General features: G+C 40.0%; 1 protein-coding gene across 6 annotated transcripts in view; it reads left to right on the top strand.

The window, feature by feature from the left end:
- Positions 1–91: 91 nt before the first annotated feature.
- The window catches only part of LOC110345675 (uncharacterized), a 43,399-nt gene continuing 15,734 nt past the window's right edge, over positions 92–27,756 (top strand). For 2 of the 6 annotated variants that reach the window (XR_015439591.1, XR_015439592.1), the window contains exons 1-3: positions 92–363; positions 729–825; positions 4,427–4,488. Coding sequence is in view for 1 of the 6 variants with exons in the window: in XM_087182273.1 (XP_087038399.1) it covers positions 298–363; positions 729–825; positions 4,427–4,488; positions 18,768–18,899 (357 nt within the window). In the remaining 5 variants the exon portion in view is untranslated. Of the gene's footprint in view, positions 826–4,426; positions 10,213–18,767; positions 22,619–27,756 lie in introns of those variants that run through there. The other 4 variants (XM_087182273.1, XR_015439593.1, XR_015439594.1 and 1 more) reach the window with 4 other exon arrangements.

The raw sequence follows: 27,756 nt of genomic DNA, 5'->3' as shown, positions 1-27,756 counted from the left end.
CGGGGGAGGCGCGGCCAGGTGCCCTCGCTTCTGGGCGCGCGCCCCGGGCGCGGTGGGCGGAGCCCGAGGCTGTAGGTGGGGAGCGGAAAGGGGCTGGGGGTGACGGCCCGGATTCGCACGTGGAGGCCGAGTGCGGGCGGTCGCCTAAATCTGGGCGGTGCGGCGGGCGGGTGAGGGTCTGGAAGGGTTGTGAGAGACGGGCACCTGGGCGCTGCTGCTGTCTGAGGCGTGGCGGAGGGACAGGGCTAATCCGAACTCGCACTTGGAGCAAGCTCTGCGCGCTTGGGTTTGGAGAGGATGAAGAGGCCACGGGAGTTGCGTGAGCGGTGGTCACAGGAGGGGACTGCTGCCCTCTGGGGGTTGGTGGGTGAGAGCCTGGGGTGCTGGGTGATGGTGGCGGGGCGGAAGGGCGGAAGCGCGGAAGGGCGTCGTCTTTGCACCCGAACGGGTCGTGAACGCCGCAGCCTTTTTCTGCCCGAAGTCCCAATCCGAAGCAAGGCTGCGTGCCTTCCTCTCGAAAGCTGCCCAGCCAGTCTTGGGTTTTTCCCCCCTTTCTTCTTTCGTGTCAGAAGGGTTTTGCCTCCTACTCGAGAGAAATAATTTAAAAAAAAGATGTGCAGGATTTCCAATAAATAGCATCCTTGGATGGAGAAGAGGAATGACTCCCTCGCCCTGCCACACACACCCCCACACCGCCCTACAGCTCTGAATCGGCTTTTCTTTCTTAGGCAGCCGCACACTGTTACCATTCCAGACTTGTGTGGGAGAAGATTGTGCGCCTGTGTATGTCCCGCCGGGGTGGCTCCAGCCCTTGGTTAATAAAAGGTACAGATGGGGAGAACACAAACGTGTGACGTCAGGCTTGGTTTTAAAAACTCCCCTTTTCTCTATATCAGTTGTGTCTCTTGGGACAGATTTTATTTAGAGGATCGATTTGAGCCTAATGGCAGGCTAGAGAAATGGGGACCTTTGCCAGGACTGTCAGTTTATTATAATGCTGAACTTAAAATAAAAAATCCTTTATCTTCTAAAAAAAAAATGAAAATATCATAAGATCAGAAACACTGCTGATTAACAGTATGTATGATCATTCCAATATTTTTGATATACCCATGCCATGATTCTGTTGAAGCAGTCATCTAAAATTACATTCTTCATAACATTTTTCCCACTTAAAATGGAGGAATTCTCCTTGCTGCAGTGTAATAATCATGAGCCTAAAAAGGAAGGTAAATGGCTCTTGCTTTGCCTTTAATACAGTACCTCCTTTCTCCTTCAACTCCAGCAGCTAAAATAGGGATATCTATTTGTCATCCAACCTGTCCTTATCAGTGCAGTGAAAGTGAATGAGTTAATACTGTGAAAGCATTTGAGTCCTACAAAACAAAGGTGTTGTAATATTACCAAAGTACTTTTTACTTTTAGTTTTTTTGAGACAGGGTCTCGCTGTATAGTCCAGGCTGGTCTTGAGCTCACTGTGTAGTCCAAGCTGGCCTTGAACTCCTGGTGATCCTCCTGCCTCAGCCTCCCAAGTGCTGGGATTACAGCCACGTGCCACAACACCCAATGCTAAAGTTCTTTGTGATTACAAGTCACCTTTGTAAATAATTTCCAATGTGCTGTATCTAGTAGAGTTCTACCTTAGGCAAGGAGTATAAAAATTTACTCTCATTCACACATATGTTGATCATTGGATGTTAGTCCAGGCATCAGCATACACACAAACACACCCCTCCCCCAGTAATCTCTAAATTAAAATCCTAGAATTTGAAAGTCTAACAGGAAATTGATTTGAAACATGGCAAAAATTGACTTTGGGGAGCATGCAAATACTTTGGAGACCATGAATTTAAATATAGGCCGAATGTGCATTTTAAGAGCTTTTTGTGTTTGAACTAATGAAACTGTTGAGGACTTTTCTGAAATCTTCAGTAGTTACTGAAAACGTTCCATAGTGTATCATAAGTAGCCTGTGAGCTGTCCTGACAGGATGCTTTAGACCTGCTTGAGTTTTCACTGTATCCCGAACACCATTTAACCTCTCTGTGCCTCCGTTTCACCACTTGTAAAAAGAGCCTGACATTGCTGGTTTTCTTTCATAACCAGCAAAATAATGATAGGAACAGCTGTGGGAACTCTGAAGACAGCAACTATGTTTCCATAGATACTGAGAAGATAACAATTATTTATTCTGAAAAGTAGGAATAAAAATTTATATAATTGAACGTTAAAATGAAATATTTTACAATGAAATAATTCCTGCTTATAACATGTTCAAATATTAAAGGAGTTTAATACCAAAGTGTCCCACATCACAGAACCCAGTGGGGCCAGGTACTAAAATGGTGTCAGTAATGTTTTTCTCCCCCTTTTACTTCTCTCCTTTTTTCTTCATGATACTTTCATTCTCTTTTATTAGAGCTAGCAGCTCAGGTCACACATTAAGCACTTCACAATCATTAAAAAGCTAGTATTGCTAACAAATCTAAAGTAATAACTGGTTGGTTTAGACCCATGTGCCCAGGCCTCAAGCAATCACTACTACCAAGTCTTGGAAGTGACAGTGGCCTCCATTCAGAATTCAGTTTAAAATGAATGACATGGTGGCACATGCCTATAATCCCAGCATTTGGAAGGCTGAAGCGGAAGAATCTCAGAGTGGAAAACCCGCCTGGGCCATGCGAAGTTTACTGATAATCCTAGAGAGGGTTTTAGGAAAGTAGTATAAGTAAAATCTTATTGGAACAAGTTAGGATAGAGTAAGAAGTTTAAAAGTGGGAAAAAGAAAACACGACTCTTCCAAGACATCTTGTTTCAAAGGACAGCAGAGTTGCTGGGCATGGTGGTAAATACCTGTAATCCCAGCACTCAGGAGGCTGAGGCAGAAAGATCATCTCAAATTCGATGCTAGTCTGGGTTACATAGTGAGTTCAAGGCCAGTCTGACCTACATTGTGAGCCCCTGTCTCAAAAAATCAAAGTAAATAAATTTTTTTAAAAGACAGAGAAAGGGGACCATAGGTGGACAGAGATGACAGCCTGGAGGAAGTTACTTTTATATTTGAAGATGGGAGAAATTGTATCATATGTTGAGTAATTGAAAGTTAAAAGTGGAAAGTTGGTAAAATTTATTATGTATGGAATGTTAGGATGTAGTAGTAGTGGTAATCAGACAGATGGCAGGAAGGCAAACGTACGTAAATATACATATGAAGGAAACTGTTTAATCGAGTAAAAATAAAGAGATATGACATGAAAACAAAAGGGAGACTTAGAGGAAGAGCAGGGGACTGAGGGTGAAGGAAAGTGGGGGGAGGCAAGGAAATGATGAGAGTATGTTATGTGCACGTGTGGATATGCCAAAATGAAACCCACACTTCTGTCTAATGTGCACTAATTTAAAAAAGAAACTTGATAATGCAAAAAAGTGGATACCTGTAGAAGCAAAGTCTTTGAGAAGGGGAGAAGAAAGAAGGTGTAGTTCAGAAGTAGAGCATGTCAAAGATCTGAGATGCTCACAAGCTTAACAAGTTAACCTGCCACAATTTCATGGATGTTCAGCACGTGACATTCCCAGGTCAGAGACAAAGGGTTTGCTTTCTCACAACACTGGTTCCCTGAATCCAGAAAGCAGGGTAAAGAGGGCCAAGTGATACCTGCACATACAGTGGGTTGGATTACAAGTGAGGAACTCTTGAGTTTAGGAAACCTGAGTTGTTTTGGGGTTCTTTTGTGGGTTGTTTATTTGCTTTTTGTGTTGGTAGAGATTGAACCCAGGGCCTTTGCACTGAGCTACATCCTCAGACCTTTTTTATTTTGAGATAAGGTCTTGCTACATTGCCAAACTGCCCGGGCTGGGCTTGAACTTTTGATCTTCCTGCCTCATCCTCCCTGAATGCTGGGATTACAGGCATGAGCTGCCTCACCCTGCCCTGAATCTTTTATATTGGGCAATAAAGTTGCCTATTTGCTCTACAGGGACAGTAAGCATTCCTGCTGCTTGTTCCAGAAGGAGACACTATTTTCTAAGGCTGTTCACTATACAAACATCCTTGATAACATAATCTTGAACAGAAGAAAAGTATAAGACCCACGAAGCATTGTCTCTCAATAGAGAGTTTAGCCTTCAGTAAGACTGTGGATACCTTATTTATTTTAAGGAGTAGAGGTTGAGTATTGAGAAGGAGAGATTTTTAGAAAAGATACTGGTCACTTTCTTTAATTTTTCTCCTGGTGAGTCAGTAGGTGAAAGTATCAGGTGAGAATGAAGAGTGGGTATCAAGAGTGGGGGATCTAAGGTGAGAAAGATGTCTAGAGGAGTAGGAGAGGGTTGGTAGAAAAAAATGTAGAATTAGGGCACTGCTTATGGCCTGCCTATAATTTGTGATCACAGTTTTAAATAATACAATTGCAACTTTTTTATCCAGGTTTGTTTTGTTCGCCTGAACACGGAGAGAGTTGGCTTTTACCAAGATTGGAGTTTTTCCAGGTAAGTATGATGGAGAAAGAAAACAGCAAGGGCATTACAGGTGAACACAAGGAAAGGATTATAGTAGTGGACCATGAAATCTAGGATGGATGAAAAGGAGAGGAAAACTAGGGGAATTTTGATGGGACCAAAAGATTAGAGTTCCTGATGAGACTAAAAGAGTAGCTAAGGTAATAAGAGTAAGTAAAGTGGGAAGACAGGAGGTGGTAATAAAATAATGGAATGGTTAAAATAAAGATCATAGAAGTGGTATGTTAGCATGGGAGTGGGTAGCTGGGATGGAGTGGAGGAAAATATCACTGGAGGTGAGGAAATAATGAAACCGAGTAGGCAGAGTCTCAGGTGGATCATTTGGGCCAGATCTTGCTGAAATCACCAAGAATAAGTAATCACAGTGGAGAGGAAGGCAGTGAGCCAGGTCCTAAAATTGTTAATGAATGAGGGGAAGTAACTGGAAAGTTACACAATGATTGTAGTAGAGAAGGGTTGTGAGTGCACAGACTGATGGCAGACTATTCTTCCATCTAATAAATATTTATTTGCACATGACCAACTAAATTAAACACTGGGAAAGACAAATTACCAACACACCTTGAAAGATATGAACTAACTAGAAAATAATACATACACTTTTCAAATGCTAAACAATAGAACAAACATCTCAGGATTGTAATGCAGAAAGAACATCAGCCAGCCCAAGGTTCAAAGAACTAAATTCTAGTTCCAGCCCTGTCAGTAATAAGCTGTGAGATTGGGTAAATCACTTAACTTGATCAGGCCTCAGTTTCCACACTGGATATGGATTCCCCAGGATTCCCCAGGATTCCCCAGGCCCTTCCATCCTGTAATAAAATAATGCCTTTTTCAAAAGGAAGTTACGAAGAATATGCGTAATTCTCCAAATTTTACAGAAAAAAGAAACTAAACCATGAGTGACTCCCAAATTTGTCTAGCGTTTAATGTGAAGTCAGATTCGTTGTTTGTGTTAGATTATATAGGTTTCAGAGCCTGTGCTCAAATCTGTGTTCACTTTTGTAAATTCATATATGTCTTTTCATTGTCTCTGTTTGGTTTTAGCAAGATTGTGATTGCTTGTGTCAAAGGAACAACAACAAAAAAATACCATCAGAACCCATAAGCAAAACACTGATGTTTAAGACACTCTTGAAAGAATACACTTACTTGAAGCAAAGAGATATGCCTGCCAGGAAATACATGTTGCTCTGGTGAATTAGCTGACATGTGTTTCCCTGGTAGCTAACTTAATGAATGGGCCCACTTACCCTTGACATTAGAATAATGTTGGGGTTGGACTAGAGATTAAGGCTTGAAAGGTAATATAACTCATGTGAAGAGTTTTAATTCCATAACAAATTTTTCTTTATAACTATTTTCTAATACAGGCAAGCATATTCAGTAATACATTTAACAAATTTCATTGAGATTCACCTATATCAGTGATGGCAAACCTTTTACCGACTGAGTGCCCAGACTGCAACCTGAAACCCATTTATTTATAGCAAAGTGCCAACACTGCAATTAAACCTGAATACTGAGGTTTTAGTTTAGAAAAAACAATCTTTTTTCTTAAAAGAAAAACAGAATAACAGAGCTTTCAGTGTTAACAAACAGCCTGTTACAGCATGCATGCCGTAGGTTCGCCACCACTGACCTATATGCTAAGCACCGTGTAAAGACTGAGAATATCAAGAGTAAGGTAGCCAAAGTCTGTGTCTTGTCTCACTTTGTTAATATATACTGCATGGGGGAGATAGACATAAATGAAAAAGTGCATAAATAAGATGTTTTTCAGAGTATGATCAGTGCTGTGAAGAGTATGGGACAGAAAAACAAAGTATCTTTCACTATGTTCTGAATTCCCTCATTTAGAATACAAGTACCACGAGAGGTACTTGTACATTATTATATTTATCAGTGTACCCTCGGGGCTTGGTTAGTGACTGCGGGCTCCTTTAGATAGGGGTTATCAGGAAAAATCTATAAGATGCAACCAGAACCGAGAACTTTTTTAAAAAAAGAATTTCTAGCCAAAAAATGTAGAAAAGTAGCGTTTGAGGGAAGAACAGTGTAAAGTTCAAAGAAACAACACATTTTGCATTTTTAAAAAACATAAATAAGAAAGCCAATGTGGCTGAAGAGTTGTAAGGGAGGAAAAGAACAACCTAAGGTGAGGCCAGAGCAAAAGTAGGAGCTAAAGCAATGCGAAGCCTTATGAGCCAAGGTAAGCCATTGGAGGGTTTAATCTGGGGCGTTATATGACCCCATTTTTTATTATTAGAAGTTTACTATGGTAGTTGTGTGGGAGATAGACTGAAGAGAGTAGGAGGGGAAGCAAGAGATGCTTAATCAGGAGGAGAGGTGATAATGGCATAGTACAGGGGAAGAAATGTTGAAAAATAATTGAACTTAAAATATATTCTAAAGAGAATACCATATATATTCTAAAATACATTCTCAAGACTGGTTAATTCATTGGATGTGCATGTGAGGATTAGAAAGGAGTCAAGAAAGTCTCCAGTGGTTTGGCATGTCATGGTAGTGTTACTGATAGGGAAATGGAGAGAAACAGAATTTTTCTAGGGAAAATTCAAGAATTTAGTTTTGGCCATATGAAACATACAAAGCCTATTAGAACTCTTAAGTAGATAAGTAGATTACATGACGTATGAATATAGCAAGATGTCAGAGCTGAAGATATCCTTTGGTGAGTCATTAACATTTAGATTCTATGTAAAGCTACAAGACAGATCACCAAGGGAGAGTGTGTAGATAGGAGTGCCAAGGACTAAGCCTTGAGCATATGTCATAGGGCTTCAGCTTTTGCCTTTGAATAATATAATATTTTATATAGAACAGCATTACCTTCCAGGTAAATTGGTCAGTTTTAAACCCCACTTTGTCTTCCTCTCACAAGTAATGGGAGGCCATCTTAACAAGGCACCCATCTTGGTGAGAAGCACTAATCAGGCAGCAGCACCTAGGACTTGACAATATTAGCAGATACACAAGAAAGGCTGTGGTCTCAACATGTCTCTCTCCCATCGTAGTCTTCCCTGACTCCTGTAGGCCATAATGATCCCTCTTTCTCCAAACTCCTCCTTACTCTTTCTTTCTCCAAACCCCTCAATTCTTCAGTAGTATTGTTTATTCTTTTGCAGATAACTCTACAGTGTTGTAGCTACTTAAGCAGCACAGAAACTCTATATTTTTTTCCTCTCCTTATACAAACTTTTGTTTGTCTTTCCATTCTCTCTGTCTGGTTCTAGCTAGGTCACAGTTGCTTATCATCTCCACTTTTAACAACTCCCTCAAGGACGGGATATTATATATCTTTCTATCCCTTGTCATACCTTAAAATTCCCCATGTGGAATGTAAGTACCACAACAACTAAGATCTTGTTTGTTGTGTTTTTCACTATACTCTTTGAGCCTGAAACATTGTTCTTGAATAAACACGAAGAGAATGAATACAATAGCTATTGATATATATATATATTCTAAGTACCGCATTTAAGAAGCTTGAATCTGTAGATCATGTAAAACTACAGGGAGAGAGAGAAGACCAGCCAGTGCCCAGTTATTCCACCTACTGCATGTGAGGTTTGAAATGTGAATAAAGCCATCTTGAATTTTCTAGCCCTTGTCAAGCAGCTCCAGCCAACCATGTAAAGCAGGGGCAAGCTGTGCCTGAGGAGTCCCACCCAAAATGTGCAAATTAAGAAACAACAATTTTTTTTTGGTATTGGGGATCAAACTCTGGTCCTTGTGCTTGCACAGCAAGCGGCGAAACCACTGAGCTAAATCCCCGGCCCAGAAATAACAATTTTTTAAAAAAATTTTAAGCCACTACTTTTGGGGCAATTTGTGATAGAGCAGTAGATAACTGAAGTAGGATCTGTTTCATCATCCTTTTTATAACAAGTCTTTCAGAAACACACTGCATTTGTAAACACCTTCTGTAACTTCTACCAGAATTACAGAAGGAATTATCCTTTGTTCCAGTAGTCTCCTTTCTAGGAATCTATCCCAGAGATATTCTGGCAAAAATACAGAGATACATTGGCTATTCCTTGCAGCACTGTTTGTAATAGCAACAAATTTCAAACAATTCAAATGTCCATCTGTAGGAGACTGGATGAATAAGCTATGAAACATCCACTGATGAAGTCATATGCAAACATAAAAAAGGAATGAGGAATAGCTCCATAAACTTGCATTGTGTAACCACCGGGATGTAAGGTTGAATGAAAAAAATAAAAAAGCAAGGCTGAGAAAAGTATGTGTGGTGTGGTATGCTATTGTTCAACTTATTTTTTTAATGAAAGGATAAATTTTAAATTTTAAAAAATTATTACAGTGGGAGGGAGGGAGTGGATAAATGATAACATGGGAATATAATTACAAACAGAACTTAGGAAACTAGAACAAGCATCTCAGTTTTTTCTACAAATAAAATTTTTAAAAAATGAAAAGGGATTGAATGGGAACTTAGTAATTTAAAAGAGGGACCGGGCCGGGGATTTAGCTCGGTGATTCTGATGCCTGCTGCACAAGCGCAAGGACCCAAGTTCGATCCCCGGTACCAAAAAATAAAATAAAAGAGGCACTAAGGGGCACATGAACCAATCACACTTTATGACCCTATTTGTATTCTAACTTGAATAAATTAACTAAAAAACGTTTATGGTACGATGGGGAAATTCAAACACGTTGAATATTTGATGATTGAGGAATTATTGTTTACATAGGCTAATCTTTATGTATTATATATACATACTGAAATTTTTATGGATGAAGTGATATTCTATTGAGAGTAGCTTCCAAATAGATGGGCGAGGGGCTGGGGATTTAGCTCAGTGGTTTCGCCGCCTGCCATGCAGGAGCAAAGACCCGAGTTCCATCCCTGGTACCAAAAAAAAACAAAATAGATAGGCTAAGTGGGTGAAGTTATAAGTAAATAAGATTGGCCATGAGAGTTGATAATTAATCTAAACGATTGGTTCATGAAGGTTTATTCTGTTATCTCTTTACTTTTGTATATATTTAAAATTTTCCAAAATAAAAAGTTAAAATAAGAAAGGGTCACTGAGGCCAAACATTGAAGGGCACTAAATCCACTTTTTCATAGTATCATACCTTAGGTCCATCATTCCAAGTAACCATGTCTTTCAATCGAAAATTCTATGTGTAAATCATGATGAGTGTTTACAGTTGTGTGACTGACACCATATGATTTTATAATTATAATGCATTCTGAGGACCAAGTATTTTTGTTGTTTGCTTTATTTTTTAAAAAGTAATTTCCAGTGTTATTGTTGTCTCATTTACTAAAAGTTTTAATTAACATGTGCATGATCCTCTTCTCTTCCAAACATGTATCATTCATTCATTCAATCAAAACTTTTTTGAGTGACTACTATGACAGCTGCTGGTGTCAAGGAGAGGTTACTGCTGCTGAAAGGAGCACCAGCCCTGCCACACACTCCAGGCACCTTATATGCCCAGATGCTCGTAATCCCATTGCTATGGTTTGGATATGGTTTGAGTGAGTCCCTCAGAAGTCAATCCCCTACTGCATGTGGCTGATTGCTTTTCAGTTTCTCTACCATGTTGAGACATTGCTGGGGGGCCCCAACTAGAACTCTAGTGACATGCTCTTGGACCTCTAGAACTATGAGCCAAATAAACCTATTTTCTTAAGTATTCAGCCTCAGGTGTTTTGTTATTGCAATGCAAAGTGGACTGATATAATCAAGGAATGATAGAGGACTATAATCAAAGACTTTGAGAGTACAGAAGAAGGGCCTGGTTCCCTGCCCTTAGCAGGTGGTAAAAAGAGAAGTTACCAAAAAGGGCATATTGGAGAATGCTAAGATGGTACTTCTGGAGAAAGAATAACAACAGAATTGGGTGTGGCTTATTTTGGAAGAAAGCTATAATCTGATGCCTAAAAGTTTACAAAATTTTTTTCATTTTCAAATATCTGTGCTCTCTGTAACAATATGAATGACACATACCAGTGGGCCTCAAAGTGTAATCTCGATCAGCAGCATGACCATCCACTCAAAGGTGGTTATTCCACCTCGGGTACCACCTCAGACATACTGAATTTGGAACTCTGGAGGTGGGCCAGTAGCCAGTGACCTTTTCTTACCTTTCTTCCCCCTTCTTTTTCTTTTCTCTACTAGGGATTAGACCTAGGGGTACTCTACCACTGAGCTATATCTCTCGGCCCCCCCCTTTAATTTTCTAATTTTGAGACGGTCTCACCAAGTGGCCCAGGCTGACCTCAAACTTGTGATCTTCCCATCTCTGCCTCCCAAATAGTTGGGATTATTGGTGTGTACTACCGCACCTGGCATGACCTATGTTTTCATGAGCGCTCTATGTGATGTTCGTGCTTGCTCAAGTTTGAGAATCACAGTTTAGAGAAAGTTAGTAGAAGTTGTATAAAAGCAGTTTAAAGGAGAAACAAGCCTTTTTTAATCCGAGTTTTAAAAAATGCTGATTAGAAGGGAAATTTTGAAAGACTCTGAGGTGGAAAATAGTTAAGTTTGGCTGAGGGCCTGACAGAGCAGTGCTTGTGCAGACCACACTGACCTCTGAGATATCAGTCCTCAGCAATGGGGAGCTGAAGCCAAAAGCTACATATAACTACCTTCTGACAGTGAGAATGTATGGGACAGTGTGTAATGGATGATGAAACTATGGTAAACTTTTTATACAGACATGTCAGTTTCATTTTTTATGTGGCTACTGGAAAATTTAAAATAACCTATATATCTCACATTCATGACCTATGTTATATGTCTATGAATACTGGTTTATAAGTCAATGGAGATGGGCAGGAGAAAAAATTTGGCCATTTTTTGGTCTGAGGAAGAAACTGGTTATCCAGAACTACTAACACCACCTTATTCCCATTTCTGTTTATATTGTGAAGGTAGTTCAGTAATACAAACCATAAAAATCATGCAGCAAAGATCTTTTATATTTATGTAGCCACAAAGCAGTTTTTCAGTTCTACAAAAACAAACTTTTCTATTGAGAGGTTGGCAAAAACTAGAACATATAACAATCCATACGAATAATAGTCACTCCCCCTCAACTATTTCAGACATAGGTAATTAATCGGCATTTTCCCCCTCCTAATCCCATACACAATATTAATGTCCTTATCAACTCTGATCTGAGATGCTAAATAAAATTAAGGGTTATAGTCATGGTGCAAAACTAGATTTGCCTGACTCCACAAACTGCATTTCTTCGTTTCACCATTGGGGTTCTTGCTTAATAACACGCATTCATTTATAGTTTTATATCTGATTTAGATCAATAAACTGGCCTTCTGATTTATAAATCATTGTCTTAGAATTCAGTTGGCATAGGTCCATCCCTGAGAGAGCAAATAGCTTTAATATACTGACAAACTCAATTCCTGACCCTAACAATCAAGAGCCAGACTGCAGTCCAGGAATGGCCTGTGCACAGCCCACGTGCTCACTCTTCTCCCTTAATGGCACTAGACATTGCAAGTCAGTGTCGCTGCTTTCTTCCTGTTGACTATAGACGTAGCCTCAGTCCTTTGTAACACAGTGCTCGAGGAAGCTACTGCCACTTGACCCAGGAGACCCCATTGTTTTGTTGGCCTGTATGATACTGACCTAACAAAACCAATCTTCCTCAATGCCCAGCCTCAGAGGAGGTGCCCTGACCTCGCACCCTCTTTTTCTCTGAAGGATAGATAACGGTCTAATAGCAACCCAGTAGGTTTGTAGTATACAAAAGTTTTGTGGAAGGAAAATGACATTTTAGGAAATCGAGACAGTAGGAACTGTATAGAGAATTCATATAACACATTTTCCTACTTTTCCAGAGACACCCTAAAGATTTCCACTATTATATATTAAGAACTCACCAGGATGTTTCTGTATGGGATTTATTGCACCAATAGTCGTGATGGTTCCTCTAGATTATTTTGGCTGCAAATGATGGAAAAACTCCAAAGAGTGGCTTAAACATGATAGTTCATTTTTCTTTCATGTAAAAGAACCCCAGAAGAAGATCTGTACTGCTGTGGTGACCCCAGAGCTATCAAGGACACAGAGTTCTATAATTTTGCACTTTTCACTGTGGAGTTTTGGTCTGTAGGTTACTTCATGAACTGATGTGGCTGCTGAAACACATTGCACAAAGAAGGAAGAAAGAAGGACAGATGGGTTTATCTTGTTGTCTGTCCTTTGCTTAAGTGATAGGCAGAATATAATGACTCTCCCAAAGATGTCCATTCTCATCCTCAGAACTTGTGAATATGTTACTTTTCCTGACAAAAAAGACTTTCCAGGATTGATTAAATTAGATATCCTGATTTGGGGAAATTATCCTGCATTATCTGAATGTGACCAGTATAATCACAAAGGTTTTGTAAGAGGAAAGCATGAAAGAGTCAGAGAAGATATGAAGAAAGAAGCGACATTGTAGTGATGTGAAGCCACAAGCCAAGACACACGAGTACCCTCTCGGAGCTGAGTAGGGCAAGGAAACAAATTCTTCCCTAGAGCCTTTAGAAGGTGCACAGACCTAAAAACCCATTTTAGACTTTTGTGATGGTTAAATTTCAGATGTCAACTTGATATCTTGTTGATACTAGGTATCCAGTATCTGGATACCCAGATAGCTGATACAGTATTTTTTCCTGGGTATATCTGTCAGTGTTTCAAAAAGAGAATGGCATTTGAATAGGTAGACTGAGTAAGGAATGTTTACCCTCACTTAATGTAGATGGGCATCATCTAATCTGTTGAGGACCTAAATAGAACCAAAATGATGGAGAAAGATGAATTTGCTCTCTTTCTAGAGCTGGGACACCCATCCTCTTCTGACCTTGACTGTCAGAATTCAAGGTTCTCCAGCTTTCAGACTCCGAGACTTGCCCTGGTAACCCCCAGTTTCTCAGTCCTTTGGGCTCAGACTGAGAGTTATCATCAGGTCCTTGGTTCTCAGGACTTCAGACTTACACTGAACTGCACCTCCAGCTTCTCTGGTTCTCCAGCTTGTAAATGGCATATTGCCAGATTTCTCAGCCTGTATAATCACATGAGCCAATTTCCATAGTAAATTGTCCATCCATCCATCTGTCTGTGTATCATCTTACTGCTTCTCTGTCTTGGTAAAACTATGACTACTATAGGTTTTCATACTAGGAGTCCAGTGTTGCCATGCAAATAGATGAAAATGCAGAAGCAGTTTTGGAACTGAGTAATGAGTAGAGCTGGAAGATTTTGAAGTGCATTCAGGCAGAAGCCTATATTGCTATGAATGTTCCATATTCTGGTGAGAAATAGGAAAGCTGTATAGAAAGCCTTAGTCTTCTCTGCGATTACTTACTTGGTCATGGTCAGAATGTTCCTAGAAATATAGGTGATAAAAGCTTTTCTGATGAGGTCTCAAAAAGAAATGAGGAAGAGTTACTGGCAACTGATGAAAGATGATCCTTATAAAGTGGCAAAAAACTCAGATCAATTATGTTCATGACCTAATGTTTTGTAGAAGGTAAAACTCCTGAGTAAGTAGTATATTTAGCAGAAGAAATATTTAAGCCAAGTGTTGAGGGTATACCACGGGTTCTCATGTTGCCTGAAATAAAATGCAAGAAAAAGGAAATGATTTAAAAATAGAATTTGCTATCAAAAGAGAAGTAAAACAAAGATTGGAAAATTCTCATTCTGTTAAAGGGAGGAAAGGAAGTGGGAAGGGGGAGACAGGCTGTTTAGAAGAGATACCAAAGGTGTAACCATGCAAACACCTGATAAGAGATCAGTGTGGAGAGAAGGAAGCATCATCACATAGCCAGAATGCCAGAGACATGGAGCAGAACTATTTCAGTGATCTGCTCCCTGCTTTCCAGTACAGTACTCAACTCCTGCAGTGGCTTAAGCAGCCCTAGGTATGGCTTGGACCACTCTTCCAGAGGGCACAAGTGGAAAACATGGGTGGTGGCCACTTGGTGCCAACTCTGCTGTGCACCAAGCATAAGAGCTATGGGAGCATGGCTGGCTCCACCTAGAGTTCAAAGGGTCCCCTGGGGAGCCTCAGGCCTCGGTGCAGAATGGCCACAGTGCTGGTGCCACTGTAGGGAACCTAGGGTAGTGGGACTGCCCCTGGGGCCCCAGAACTGTAGACCTATCAACATGCAGATCAAGCCTGGAAGAGCCTAACTGCAATTCATGAGAGCCATTGGAGTAGGGGGTGCATCTGACAAAGCCATGGAGATAGGGCCAGATTGAAACCTTGTGGTCCAACTCTCCTGCCTCCAGCATGTCTGGAAGGTGGGACATAAAGTCAAAGAAAATTATTCCCAAGCCTAAAGATTAAATGTTTGCCCTACTGGGTTTTGGATTTACTTGAGACCAATTACCTGTTTCTTTCTATTTCTCCCATTTGAAATGAAAGTGTTAGCTGAGTATGGGTGGTGCATACCTATAATCTTAGCACTTTGGGAAGCTGAGGCAGGAAGGTTTCAAATTCAAGCCCAGCCTGGGCAAGTTAGAGATTTAACAAGACCTTGTCTCAAAATAAAAAAATATTAGAAGGGCTGGGTATATAGCTCAGTGCAAAGGCCCTGGGCTCAATCTCCAATACTACATAAAAACACACACATGCATGCATTCATAGTAAATTTAAAAAATGAAATGGGAGTCTTTATGCTATGTCTGACCCAATATTGTACTTTGGAAGCACATAACTTGTTTGGCTTACAACTAAATGGGGATTTAGCTCAGTGGTTCTGCTGCCTGCCTGGCAAGTTCAAGGTCCTCAGTTCGATCCCCAGTACAAAAACAAACAAAACAAAAACAACTGAATGGGAATTGACCTCAGAATAAATCACACCTTTATCTCATCCATATCTGAGATATTTAGATGAGATTCTAGACTTTAGTGGATGCTAGAATGAGTTATGGCTTTGGGAACTATTGGGATGGAATAAATATTTTGCATGAGAGAAGAACGTGAATTGGAAGGAAATGGAACTCTATGGTCTAAATTTTGTGTCACCCAAAATTCGTATGTTGAGACTTAATCTCTAGTAAATTGTATTAACAAGTGGGGTCTTTGGAAGATGATTAAGTAATGTGGGTTCTGCCCTCATGAATAGAAATAGCGCCATTTTATTTTATTTTATTTTATTTTATTTTACAGTACTGGTGATTGGACCCAGGACACAATACCACTAAGTTACATCCTCAGCCCTTTTTATTTTTTATTTTGAGACAGTGTCTAGCTAAGTTGCCCAGGCAGGCCTCAAACTTTCTAACCTTCTGCCTCAGCCTCCCAAGTAGCTGGGATTACAGACATGTGCCACAGTGCCTGGTGGAATAGTCCCCTTATAAAAGAGCCCTGAGGGACCTTGTCCACCCTTTCATTCATATTCTTTTCATCATGTGAGGACAAAGTGAGGAGGTGCCATCTTAGATGAATGGAGACTCACTAGATACTGCTGATGCTTTGATCTTGGATTTCCCAATCACCAGATCTGTGACCAATAAATTACCTAGTCTAAAGCATTTTGTTGTAGCAGTCTAAACTAAAATAACTTCTGGTTTCCAAAACTATTATTTGTGAACTGTATTTGTGAATTTGTGTTGTATTAAGCAACTAAATTTGGTAATCCATTATAGCAGCAATAGAAAACAATTACAGGAGTTTTTCCAGAAGTCTTTGTCAGTAATTCAGGTGAGCATTGATTTATCTGGGATTTATCTCATTGGCTGCAATTAACTCACATGGTCATAGATGGCTGTAAAGAGGCTGAGCACATTGATACCTCCAGTGATAGGAGAGTAAGTTAATGAGAAAGAAGGGAAGAATAGATGGAGAGTAGACAACTAGAAGTCTCTGCCAGTTATTGTTTAGAGAGCACTTAATAGGAGCTTAGTACTTTGCTATACTGTTCACAACTTTAGAAAGATAGATTTTTTTTCTTTTTATCAGTGATTTAACAGAATCCTAAGACAGAATAGGTAACTAGCTCACTAGATTGTTTTCTGTGGAAAACTATGACCACTTGAACATCAGCAATTAGTTTACACAATTAGGACACAATGAATGTTGACTAGATGAATGAAATTCTAAAAGCAAATATTTCATCCCAAAAATGACTCCAGAGTCTAAGCTCCTTGGCATTCTGTGTGTATATGTGCTTTTATTTCTATGGTGAGAATGTTGACATTGCTGCCATTTAAGAAATTTGAAGTATGTAGCCAGAAGGCAAATTTATCAACATAAATGAGTGGTTGTGACAAAAAAAATGATGTCCAAGAGGAAGTGACACTGACAAAAACTTCACATTAAAGGGACTGTCAAGTATATTTCAGGATGTTGACTGTGTAAAGGACAGAATGTTGGAAGTGAATCCAAACTTAGAAGGGTGTGACAAGGTGCCAAGGCCTAGAAAAGATGCTCTGGAGGTAAGCAGTGTTCCAAATCCTCTAAATAAGATTTTACAAAGAAATAAACTACCAGTGTTTCTAGTGCTTTAATTCATAATCTATTAAATAAATATTAGTTTTACTTTTTAAAAATCACTATCCATTTGTAACTGAAGATAAGAGTTTTTAATGACAAAATTTTATGGAACAGTTATAATGTTTCCTATTGAATAATATTGCTTTGTACAGTTTCAATTTGCATAGTCATTTTTATGATTATATACTACCATGCAAAGTGAGGATGCCTTTTTATGGATAAAACAAGAAGAAATTCAAAATGATGGAGCTGTAATAATGTTTTAGCAATATGTGTGTTTTAAAGTATAAATGGAATTTGAAAAATAACAAAAGGCACAGTAATACTGCAGACACATCTGCTGATGCAAAGCAATAAGTCACATAGCTATTTCAATGGCGTATGATACATTTGAGACAGAGATTATCTGGGTATTCATCTGCTGGGAGAATGGGAGAACAGATATGAGTCACCATATAATGTGTCATCAGAAAATACGGCAACCAATATCAAACTATCTTAAACATTTGTTTCCTTGAGGCATGAGTCTGCAAAGGATAAAAGGTCATGGGGTACATCAATCTCAAAATTCCAGCTCCTCTCCCTGGGCACTTCTCTTGGGTCTGCCTTCTGCTTGCATATTGGCTCTATATCAGGCTGGTGACAAACCATGACAGCTGTACCAGGCATCTTATACAAATGCACATAGGGCCTGGCTTTTCCAAAGTCTTCTGAGTAGTAAGGAGAAGACCTCAAGCCCATCCTATTGATCAGAACAATACCAGGTAAACACTGCAGCAGTGTTTCAGGACGCAAAGCTAGAGTCAGCCTATGCATGCTGGATATAAAGGGCTTAACACAGAACTAAGAACATACTTGACTGCTGGGAGAGTAGGCTGCATGGAGACAGTTTGAAACTCCTTGGTCAAAAGAACTGACCTTGAAAAATCTTAACCTGAAACATCTAGGTGTATAGTCCCTCAAGTTTGGGCCAGGAAGGTGCTGGGAATCTCTCCTCCACTTATCTATATAGTTACAACCACCCCAGAGGAATAATACATTTCTTTTTCCAAGTTTTGCCTCAGTTCCTCTCATGAGCAGTAACCTCATAGACTTCTAGGAAGCAGGATTCCTGGACTTGGGAGGGAGGAGCGGTGGTAGCATGCTGGCAGCAAACCATCTAGCATCTTCACCCCTAACCAACCACAGCAAGGGGAATAGACCACCAGGATTTGCTTAGGGCCATTAGGGTTTCCCCTTGGCCCTCGCTTCTGTCACACAAGGGAAGATTGAGACCCACTCACCTTGCTCTCAAATCAGATTTTGACTAGCAAGGAAAATGAAGAAAAAGCTGTTGGTTAGACAATCAGCAGTGCCTCCTACATGCTGTTATCACATCATAATTGTAATTTTCTTTGCAAATAAACATATTCATTACCAAAATAACTAGCTATATATTTTAAAGAAATATGCTATATAACATTCACTAGGCATACCTGTTATTACACACAAGGTACAGTCTCCTGAAAGTGGTTCAAATTTCAGGCTAAATTGTAAAATTACAGTCAGCTGATTGGTAATTTATAGTGTTACTGTAGTCAGTAAAAAGTTAAAGCTCCAGAAAATTCCTTCATTAGCTCCTCTCCTCCAGATAACAGACCAGATTTATTGGTCTGCAGCTTCAATTTATGCCTTACCAGCATTCCAGCACATCCTTGAATTAATGAACTTATTTGCATGCCTTGTGTTCACAGATTGGCCATCCCTTCTCTCTGCTGCTGATCTTCCTGATTTTCATTCGGCTGTCACAGTACAACCCAGTTAATTCCATTCCAGTTTCCCGAGAGACTGCAAGACCAGTTTTCCCCTGGGAAAAGAAAAGCTGATGGCTATGAATCCATTTAGGGCCTTGAGGAAAGAATGCAAATGTCGAGGATGCTTATTTCTGATTGTCTCACAAGGGCTGGGTAGAGTAAATCCTTTTTATAAGAAAGACTTGAGGACAAGCCATTTTGGAGGTTATCAGGAAAGTTATGTATGTGCAGGTGCCAGGGAGTGGTTTCTCTTCTAGAAAGGCTCTGCAGCTCAACATTTCCTCCCACATGCCTCTTCGAATATGCAAGTGGCATATATATTTATAACTGCAATGAAAAAGTGAACTCTATTAGCAGAGATAACTCATAATTCAAGCGATTGTGCTCTATAGAGCAACCAGAGACGAAAGGCATCAGAACTGTGTATGTTCAGTCAAATTATTTGCAAATTTAGGTGAATTATAAGACAGTAATTGAGGAAGGAGGAAGAAGGAGGACTAGAGTTGATCATATCTTTGGAGGACTCTGGGGGTCTAGCATAGCTGAATGATTCTTCCAGAGAGTTGGTAAGTCCTTGACCACAGTAACTTCATGCATTTTTTTATCCACCCATCCTAGTAGCAACCCTCAATAAATGTTTGAGTGAAGGAGTGAATGAAATGTTGACCTTGGCAATGCACAATAGATCCTGAACTGGGCTATGTGTGTGCACATCTGCTTCCCTGGCTATTTAAACATTTTTTTTCTAAATCAGTGGAGCTACAGCTGTATAATTGAAGAGTCACGTTAGAAATCACTGTTAGTCCAAGTGAAGATCCAACAGTGTCTCTAACCTTGGCTGCATGATAAAATCACTTGGGAGCAGTTGGAAAATCCCAGTGTTCAGGCTTCACCTCAGACTATGGTAGTTAAAGTCTGAATCTCTGGAGCATATGACTCCCAAGATTGAGAACCACTGTTCAGCTAGCATGGGCACTACTCTGTCTGGGAAATTACAAGACCTAGAAGTTGCCAATGCAACTTTCACTGAGGTCTAAAGTGCAGATAGTCAGAAAGGAAATAATTCTGATGAGACTTAGGAATGTGTTTTTGTACTCATCTGGCATTTGAGTAGCAGAGGGCGTGTCACATGTCTTGGGAATACATAACACTTCAGTCAACAAAACTATGCCATGCTGTGAAGAGATGAGAGCTATTGAATATCTCTGCTCTGCCCTGGCTAGTGACCTCTCCCCAGCCTGCAGGCTGGAGGAACACCTGAACTCTGGGGATCTTTGCAGGCAGAGCAGCCTCATTCCATGCCTGAGTTCTCCCTGACAACCTCATACCGTTTGGGGGAAAGGTAGGGAAGAGGTAGGAACTGTTGTTTTGGCTTGTAGACATCTTTGCTGGTGGTGGTGGGGATTGTGCAGGGGCTGAGCTGGGACTGGGGGAAGGAGAGCTGTGACTCAGGGGAAATTCTAAGTCACTTGCAAGCTGCAGCAAGTGTGTGTCAGTGGGAGGTGAGAAAGGCAAACAGAGGGCTGAAAACTGAGCCAGGAACCTGCCTAGTGGATAATCAAAACTTGACTATAAATAGCTGATGGAACGACAAACGTGTTTAGTGATTTTCTAAAGCTGCATATAGGCAAAATGAGTGCTTTCCTTGAGCAAATCCTCAAGCTGTTCCAGAAGGCCAAGTAAAAATACAGGAACACCTGTTTGGCAGTGGTGCCTTTACATAAATACTTCTTCCAGACAACTGAAAGCTACCCTTTTAGTTGTCAAAACTTCCAACATTTTAATTGCATCAAGGAAATCTTTCTAAAGTGAGTTACCTTCTCCCCAGAGGCAACAGACAAGAGTGCATTGTTATTTCTTGGCTTTTGGTGGTCCAAGATCCATCCAGTAGCAGAACCTGAATTTTCTTCTCAATCACCTTGCTCACACATTCTCACTTTGAGCTCCAGGCATGAAGTATGAGACCAGGCTTATGGCCATCAGTGTCTTGTTTTGCCTGGCAATGGACAGTGACTCTACTGCATGGCTTCATGACAGCTATTCCTCCTGTTTTGAGTCCTTTCTGGCTCTCATACTCTCAGATATGTTTTGGATAGACATAATTATTGCAAGTCTGCACTTTATATAAGTGGAGTTACTGACGTGAATTTATTATTATTTTTAGTATTCTTAAATACTAAAAGTATTTTAGTTTTTGAATATTTTCAAAAGGCTCTTAAAAACATAGGTATTTCTTGACTTAAGAATAAACTAGGGAGAAACAGCTCAGGAAACTAGTCTAAAATAGTCTATACTTAGTTTTAGTCTCATTTCTCAAAATATTTTGCACATAATCCTAGCCAGCTTTGGTACTCTGGACATCACAATATAGACATACCCAGAATGGTACAGTTAAAGTAAAATGAGGCACCATACCATTATCCATACCATTTATCAGCAATTAGCTTTTTTTTGAGATTTGCATCACTCATCAAAAACCTATAAGAAAAAACTTGTACATTGTGGCAAATTTTGCTCAAAACTCTGTGTACCTGGCTCAGTAGTGAACACCTATCTCTTTGCCTGGACCTAATGGTTTGGAATTGTGAATGAAATTAAGCCCATTGATGGATCAAGTTCTTGTGCTTGGTTCGTTGTTGAGATAGTGATGAGAGCAGAGATGCTCTTGGAAGCTTTCAAGTCAAGATGTGACAGAGGAAGCAGTCAAATCACTCTCCATCTTCAGACACAGAATTGTGAGGAAGACAGCCCTGTATGTCTCATCAGGTTTTGTTTTGAGGGCATCATTGTTATAACCAACCCAGAACGACAATTGACATTCAAAATTATAATCTTGTGTCATTAAGTCTAAAGTATGGCCACATTACTTTTTTCCAAGGCAGTGAAGTGTCCAATACATTTTAGAAAGCTGTATGTCAAAGAATGGGGCTGGGGATTTAGCTCAGTGGTTCTGCCACCTGCCGCACAAGCACAAGGTCCTGAGTTTGAGCCCCGGTACCAAACAAACAAACAAAAAAACCGAAGAATGGTTAGGTTTGGATGTTTAAAGTGGCAAATTGAAATTTTGGGGGAATATCACTTATGCGAACTGCCTTAATTCTAATTAATAGAACAGAAAATTAGAAAGGAAGAGGAGACCAAATATTTGGTTCCATTATGTTATTAACTAGATATGTGGTCAGGGAGTTCAGTTTTCTTACCTTTAGACTACAAAGGTATAGATTTGCACTAATATAAGTTGCCTATTATAGTAGCCCAGTGATAAGTATGGCTATTTAAATTGCTAGTTGTGAACTATCCCTTCCTTTTCTGAGAATAGCTGTCTACATGGGCACTAGGTAGCCATACTGAGCATTTGATATTTCCTTTTAGAGCTGATTGGGCAAGAGTGGTCACCTGACCTAACAAGAGACCCTTCCTAGAGAATTTGCTACTGATATTCAGATACACTCTCTGAAGGTGGCTGTAACCAGAATAAATCTACATGGGTGCTAAGTGTGGCTGCATAACATCAGGCATGTTGGAGATGCAGAGAAAGCCAGACTACACCAGGGAAAAAAATGAAATAGGCAGACACATGTAGATACAAACAGCAGAGTCTTGATGGCTTTTTGGTTTCTAGTTCCTGAAGTCTGTCTACATTCCTATGTTTGACTTTTTGGGGTCTCTTTTATATGTTTGTATAAAATTCCTTATTTGGTCAAGCTGGCTCAGTTTCATTTCTATTACTTGTAACTGGAAAGCCTATATCAGGAGTAGTTTCCTAGAGTTAAATAAACTCTAAACCTCTATTTGGGCTCAGCAGAATATAGTAATTGATTAATGATGTCTGTCATGGGCACAGGTTGGAGAGTTGAGGCATCTGTGCTAAATGTTTATCATCCCTGATTAGTCAATCTCTAAAACGAGCTTCTCTCTCAAATTCCTTTTGTTTCTTTGGTGAAGTCTTAGCTTGCTTGCTTGCTTGCTTGCTTCCTTGCTTTTTTTCTGATGCTGGATTATAACATCTGATTCATTCCTTAATGTTTACTACTAACTGTTTCTATTGATGAAATAAAGGATAGTGACACTTTAGGACCTTAGATAATAAATTGAAGGTATTAAGAATCAAAGTCTTCAAATTTTACATAAAATGTGAGCTGTAAATCTAACAAGCTTTCAGCAAAATGTGGTTTTTAGTAGTGCAAGCCAAATTCCCTAAAGCTAATATCTTACAGGTTTAAAAAAATTATTGCAGGGCTAAAAGTAAATTGAAATAATGTCAAATTTATCAAGGCAGTCAAGTATAACTAATCTAAAATAAATTCTTAGGAAATTTGAAGCACTCTGCGAAGTTGAGGCAGGAGTATCACAAGTTCTAGTCCAGCCTGGGCAACCTCCATCTCAAAAAAAAAAAAAAAAAAAAAAAGAGCTGAGGCTATAGCTCAGTTTGAAGGCCCTGGCTTCTATCCCTAATACTACAGGAAATGAATAAGTAAGTAAATAAATAAATAAATAAATAAATAAAGATTTTCTTGTTTAATAATTATAATATGTTATGTTTGACCCAGTGAGTTTTAGCTTTTTCCCATAATAGTTATTATTATTAAAGTATATGAAAACTGAGGCAGGAAATGAAATGAAGAAAATGTTATTAATGTGCAGCCAGAGGCAACAAATGCAAGGAATGCTGAGGTAGGGTGAGACCATGTAATTAACTCAAGCTGGAACTAGGCAGTCAGGAGATAAATGAGTATATGTTGTCAAAACGCACACTATATGACAGGTCAAAGAGCAAGGCAATAAATAGATCAGAAGCATTCAGGATAGGGAAAGGAAAAACCTTCCTTGCTTGCCTCAGAACAGCCTTGCTTGTAACTATGGCAAAGGTAATGTGATAACCCTCATGGTTACATTACATCCATATAAGATAGAGCTCTATCTTGCCAGTGTGTACTGCAGTGATGGTGAACCTTTCAGAGCTTTCAGTGATACAAATAGCCCTCTGTGGCATGTGTGCCATAGATTCGGCACCCATGCACTAGAGGCTGTCTTTCCATTGCTGCCTTGAAGTAAGCTGCCATATCATAGGAGGGCTTATGGAAGGGGCAATGGCCAGGAGCTGCAGGCTGTCTACATTTCCTCATGGCAGCCTCAACTGAAATGGTGCAACAAAACAGCACTTCAATCTTGTGACTTAAAGGATATGAATTCTGCCAATAACCTAAAGGAAATAGGCAGCAGATCTTTCCTCAGTCAAGCCTTTCATGAGACCACTGCCCTGCCTAACATCTGAAGTATAGCTTTGTGAGACCTGAGCAGAGGACACAGCTAGTCTGAGCTTCTGAGCTGCGTAAACGGTGAGCTGTGTATTGTTTTAAGCTTCCAAGTTGTCAGTAATTTGTTGTATAGCAATAGCAAACTAATGTGCTCATTTTGACCATGGCCTATCAAAATAGTTTTCAAGATTTCTTTAGCCGTGGAGACCTGTATTTAAGCAAAAGCACACTTGGAAGCCCAATATGTAGGACAAAAGTATTACAGCTGATTAGATGGAATGGATCCCCTATGAGCTGGGTTCTCCTGAATTTATAATGGCCTAAGCGGAAACAGTAGAGAACAGTCTGAAAACCATCAGATACACTGAAGAAGAACATAAACATGCGAACCTCACCCCTTAGGTTGCAGGAAAGACGTGTGCACTGGTGGCTTTCTCCATTTTCTTTAGAAGAGAATGAACACTATTGAGGCACTGTCCAGAATTCCCAAATCTCTTTACTGTTTCTCATCGTTCCTCCCCAGCTTCAGTGTGCTTTTGCCTTCAGTGGTTTGCACCTGCAACTTTTCTTCCTAGAATTCTCCTTGGGTTACTGGAACTGCCTTACCTGCCTCAGAGAGCTGGAAGTACCCAGTAGTTTGTCTCCTGCTGAAGAGGTGTTTGATCAAAGACTGATTGGTGGGGAGTAAGAAAATTAATTCCTTTCAGATTACATTGGAACCACCTCTGGCGTGTAACTTCCATTCTAGAATTTTCAAGCTGGATCAGGCTGAAGCTGCCCTATCCTCTGCAGAATGGCCCCAAATCACTTCATCCTAGGTTTCCCCCTTCCCTGTCTGGCCTCCCCCACTTCCTAGCACCTTCTCCCAGGGACACTTCTTTAATAATTGGTTTGCACATCAACCCTTATTTTAGTATTCAGGAAACACAGCTTAAGACATGAGGGTTTTCTGAGAGGACACAAGGGCAACTAAGAAATCGCAGCATTTCTGGGACCCACTGTTTCCAAGTCCCTTTTTGGTCACATTTCAGCCTAGGTTCCAGTGCCCTGTTCACCCTCGAGATCCTCACCTTTGCAAAGAGGAATCCAGTTGGCCACAGTGGTTCATAGAGGGCCTTTAATCCATAGTTTTACCCCTGGCTACCTTAGCAGAGTTGGTCTTTCTATTACATGACTTGCTTCTACTTAATTGTTTTTACCTTAGCCACTGATCACTGCTATATGGATTGGAATCAGGATGCTGGGGTGGGGTCATTCAAATCACATGGCTGGAGTCATGGAACCTTCTTACAGAAAAGAATATATTGGGGCCATTTTCCCCATTTTCTTTAGAAGAGGGTGATGGATGAGGCAAGTACTTACCCACTGGCTTCCTGGAGTTCTCTCCAGGACCTACAGGTTTTATGAGTCCAAAGAAGTATAACAATAAATACTTAGGGTGGCTTTCAGAAGCAGAGCATGGTAAACAAGGCAAGGACACAGTGCAAGAGGCCTCAACCTGGTGCATGTAGTGATGGAAAACAGAAGTGGTTTAGTATAAAGCTGGATTTATTCTATGAGTACACAGAATTAATATCAAATATTGTGTGACTATAAGTGAGCTACTTGATATGCTAAACTGATTAAAGATCAAAGATCAAAGATTATGTAAATTCAAGAACATGAGTTGATGAGAAGGGAAAAGTCTTCAGTAATGTATACAGAAACTTGCCCCAGGACCCTTAATGTTTCAGTTAATCTACTGCTATATAACAAGCTACCCCACAACTGAGAGGCTGAAAGCAACAGCTATTTTATATCTTTTCATGATTCTGTAGTTTGGGCAGAATTCAATAGAGAAGGCTCATTTATGTATGCTCCATGTGATATCTAGTAAAGTAGCTTAATGGGCTGAAGGATCCAGTTCTAGGTTGGCCTCCGTCACATGCCTGGCAGTCACTTGTCTGCTGACTACTGAGTGGGAACTCAGTGGGAGCTGCTGCCCAGGGATCTTGATTCCCAATTCTTACTGGCTTAACACCAAAGTGAAAGCTGGCAGGCTTTCTTGAAGTCTAGGTCTAGAACTTACTGAGCATGACTTCAGCTGGTTGAAGCAGGTCACATGGCCAGTTCAGATTCACAGGGGACAGACTACAGATATGCATATTGGAACCCATGATTGATTAAAAGGCTACCAAAGTGAGCCTACTATGTACACTTGGCAATGCTGCCACTAACTGGAGAGAATAACTAGAGTTGAATTTAGATAAAGACTCAGTGTTAGTGCTTAAAGACATTTTTTTGGTGGTGATGGTAGTGATACCAGGGATTGAATCCAGGGGCACTTAGCAGTAACCTACATCCCCAGCTATTTTTAAATTTATTTTTATTTTGAGACAAAGTTTTATTAAATTGCCCAGGCTAGTTTTGAACTTAGAATCCTCCTGCCTCAGCCTCTCAAGTAGCCAGGATTACAGGTGTGTGCCACCACATCTGGCTAGTTCTTATTGGCTTTTAGACTAAGGAACCTCAAGACTCCCAATAGCTCACTGGTGTAAAGGGTCTGAAAAGGCAAACAGAAGCCATTCTTCCTTTCCGTCTGCCTGTTCACACTACAGTTCTTGGCCATTTGGCAATTGGAACATCATGTGAGCCACGTATGTCATTTTAAATTTTCTAGTAGCCATATTTTTAGAAAAATAATTTTTTCAAAATTAATTTTAATGACATTTTATTTAATAAAGTATTATTTTAATAAGAGACTAATATTAAAATATAAATGATATCTTTTAAATTATTTTAAATACTAAATCTTTGGAATTTGGCATGTGTTTTTTATGCTTATAGCACACTCAATTCAGACACTAAATTTCTACTGGAAATTCTTGATCTATATGAGATCTCTTAAAATGTGCAGTTGAAAATGAGCTAGATGTACATCTCCAAGTTGTTCTAAACATGCTTAAAACTTTGATAGTGTCACTGAATATCCATTTTAAAATACAAATTATAATTGTACTGATTGAAATTGACCAGTCAGTTTCTCAGTTGCACTGGCCACATTTCAAGTGCTCAGCAGCCTCTGTTGCTGGTGACTGCTGTTTGAGACAGTGCTGCTTTCAGTCTGCATCCTTCTCCCTTGGACTTGGTGCTGGTGTCCCTGTGGGCTCATGGGAGCAGGAAGTAGATCCCAATGTGAGTCATGTAGGTTGGTGTTGGCATGGTGTTTGGTGAGCTTGTGGGATCCTGAAAATAGGAATCTTGTCTGCCACTCATCCACTAAATCTCAGGGGCACTGTCTTAAATTAGGATCCCTAGAAACAGAACCTGGGACAGAGTTTAGGTGCACACAATTTACTGAGGATACTCTGAAAAGGAAGCTGTAAGGAATGAGAGAAGCAGGCTAGGCAGGGAAAGGAGCCCCACAGGGATGTGATCTCAGACAAATTCTAAGCTTAGCTTTCTCCATGCAGACTCTGGTTTTTGTTTTGTTTTGGTTTTTGGTTTCATTGAGACAGAGTCTTTCTATGTAGTTCAGGTTATCCTTGAACTCACTGTGTATCCCAGATGGTCTTAAACTCACTGCAGTCCTCCTGCCTCAGCCTTCCATGTGCTGAGATTAAAGGTGTGTGGCACCATGTCAAGCTCCTCAGGGACTCTGGAATGCAAACTGCCCTATAGTACCTCACCTT

This window comes from Heterocephalus glaber, unplaced genomic scaffold, assembly GCF_053883595.1.
Source record: "Heterocephalus glaber isolate CG9 unplaced genomic scaffold, H.glaber_assembly_v1.0 deba00001472, whole genome shotgun sequence".
Lineage (NCBI taxonomy): Eukaryota > Metazoa > Chordata > Mammalia > Rodentia > Bathyergidae > Heterocephalus > Heterocephalus glaber.
This window is presented reverse-complemented; position numbering and strand designations above follow the sequence as displayed.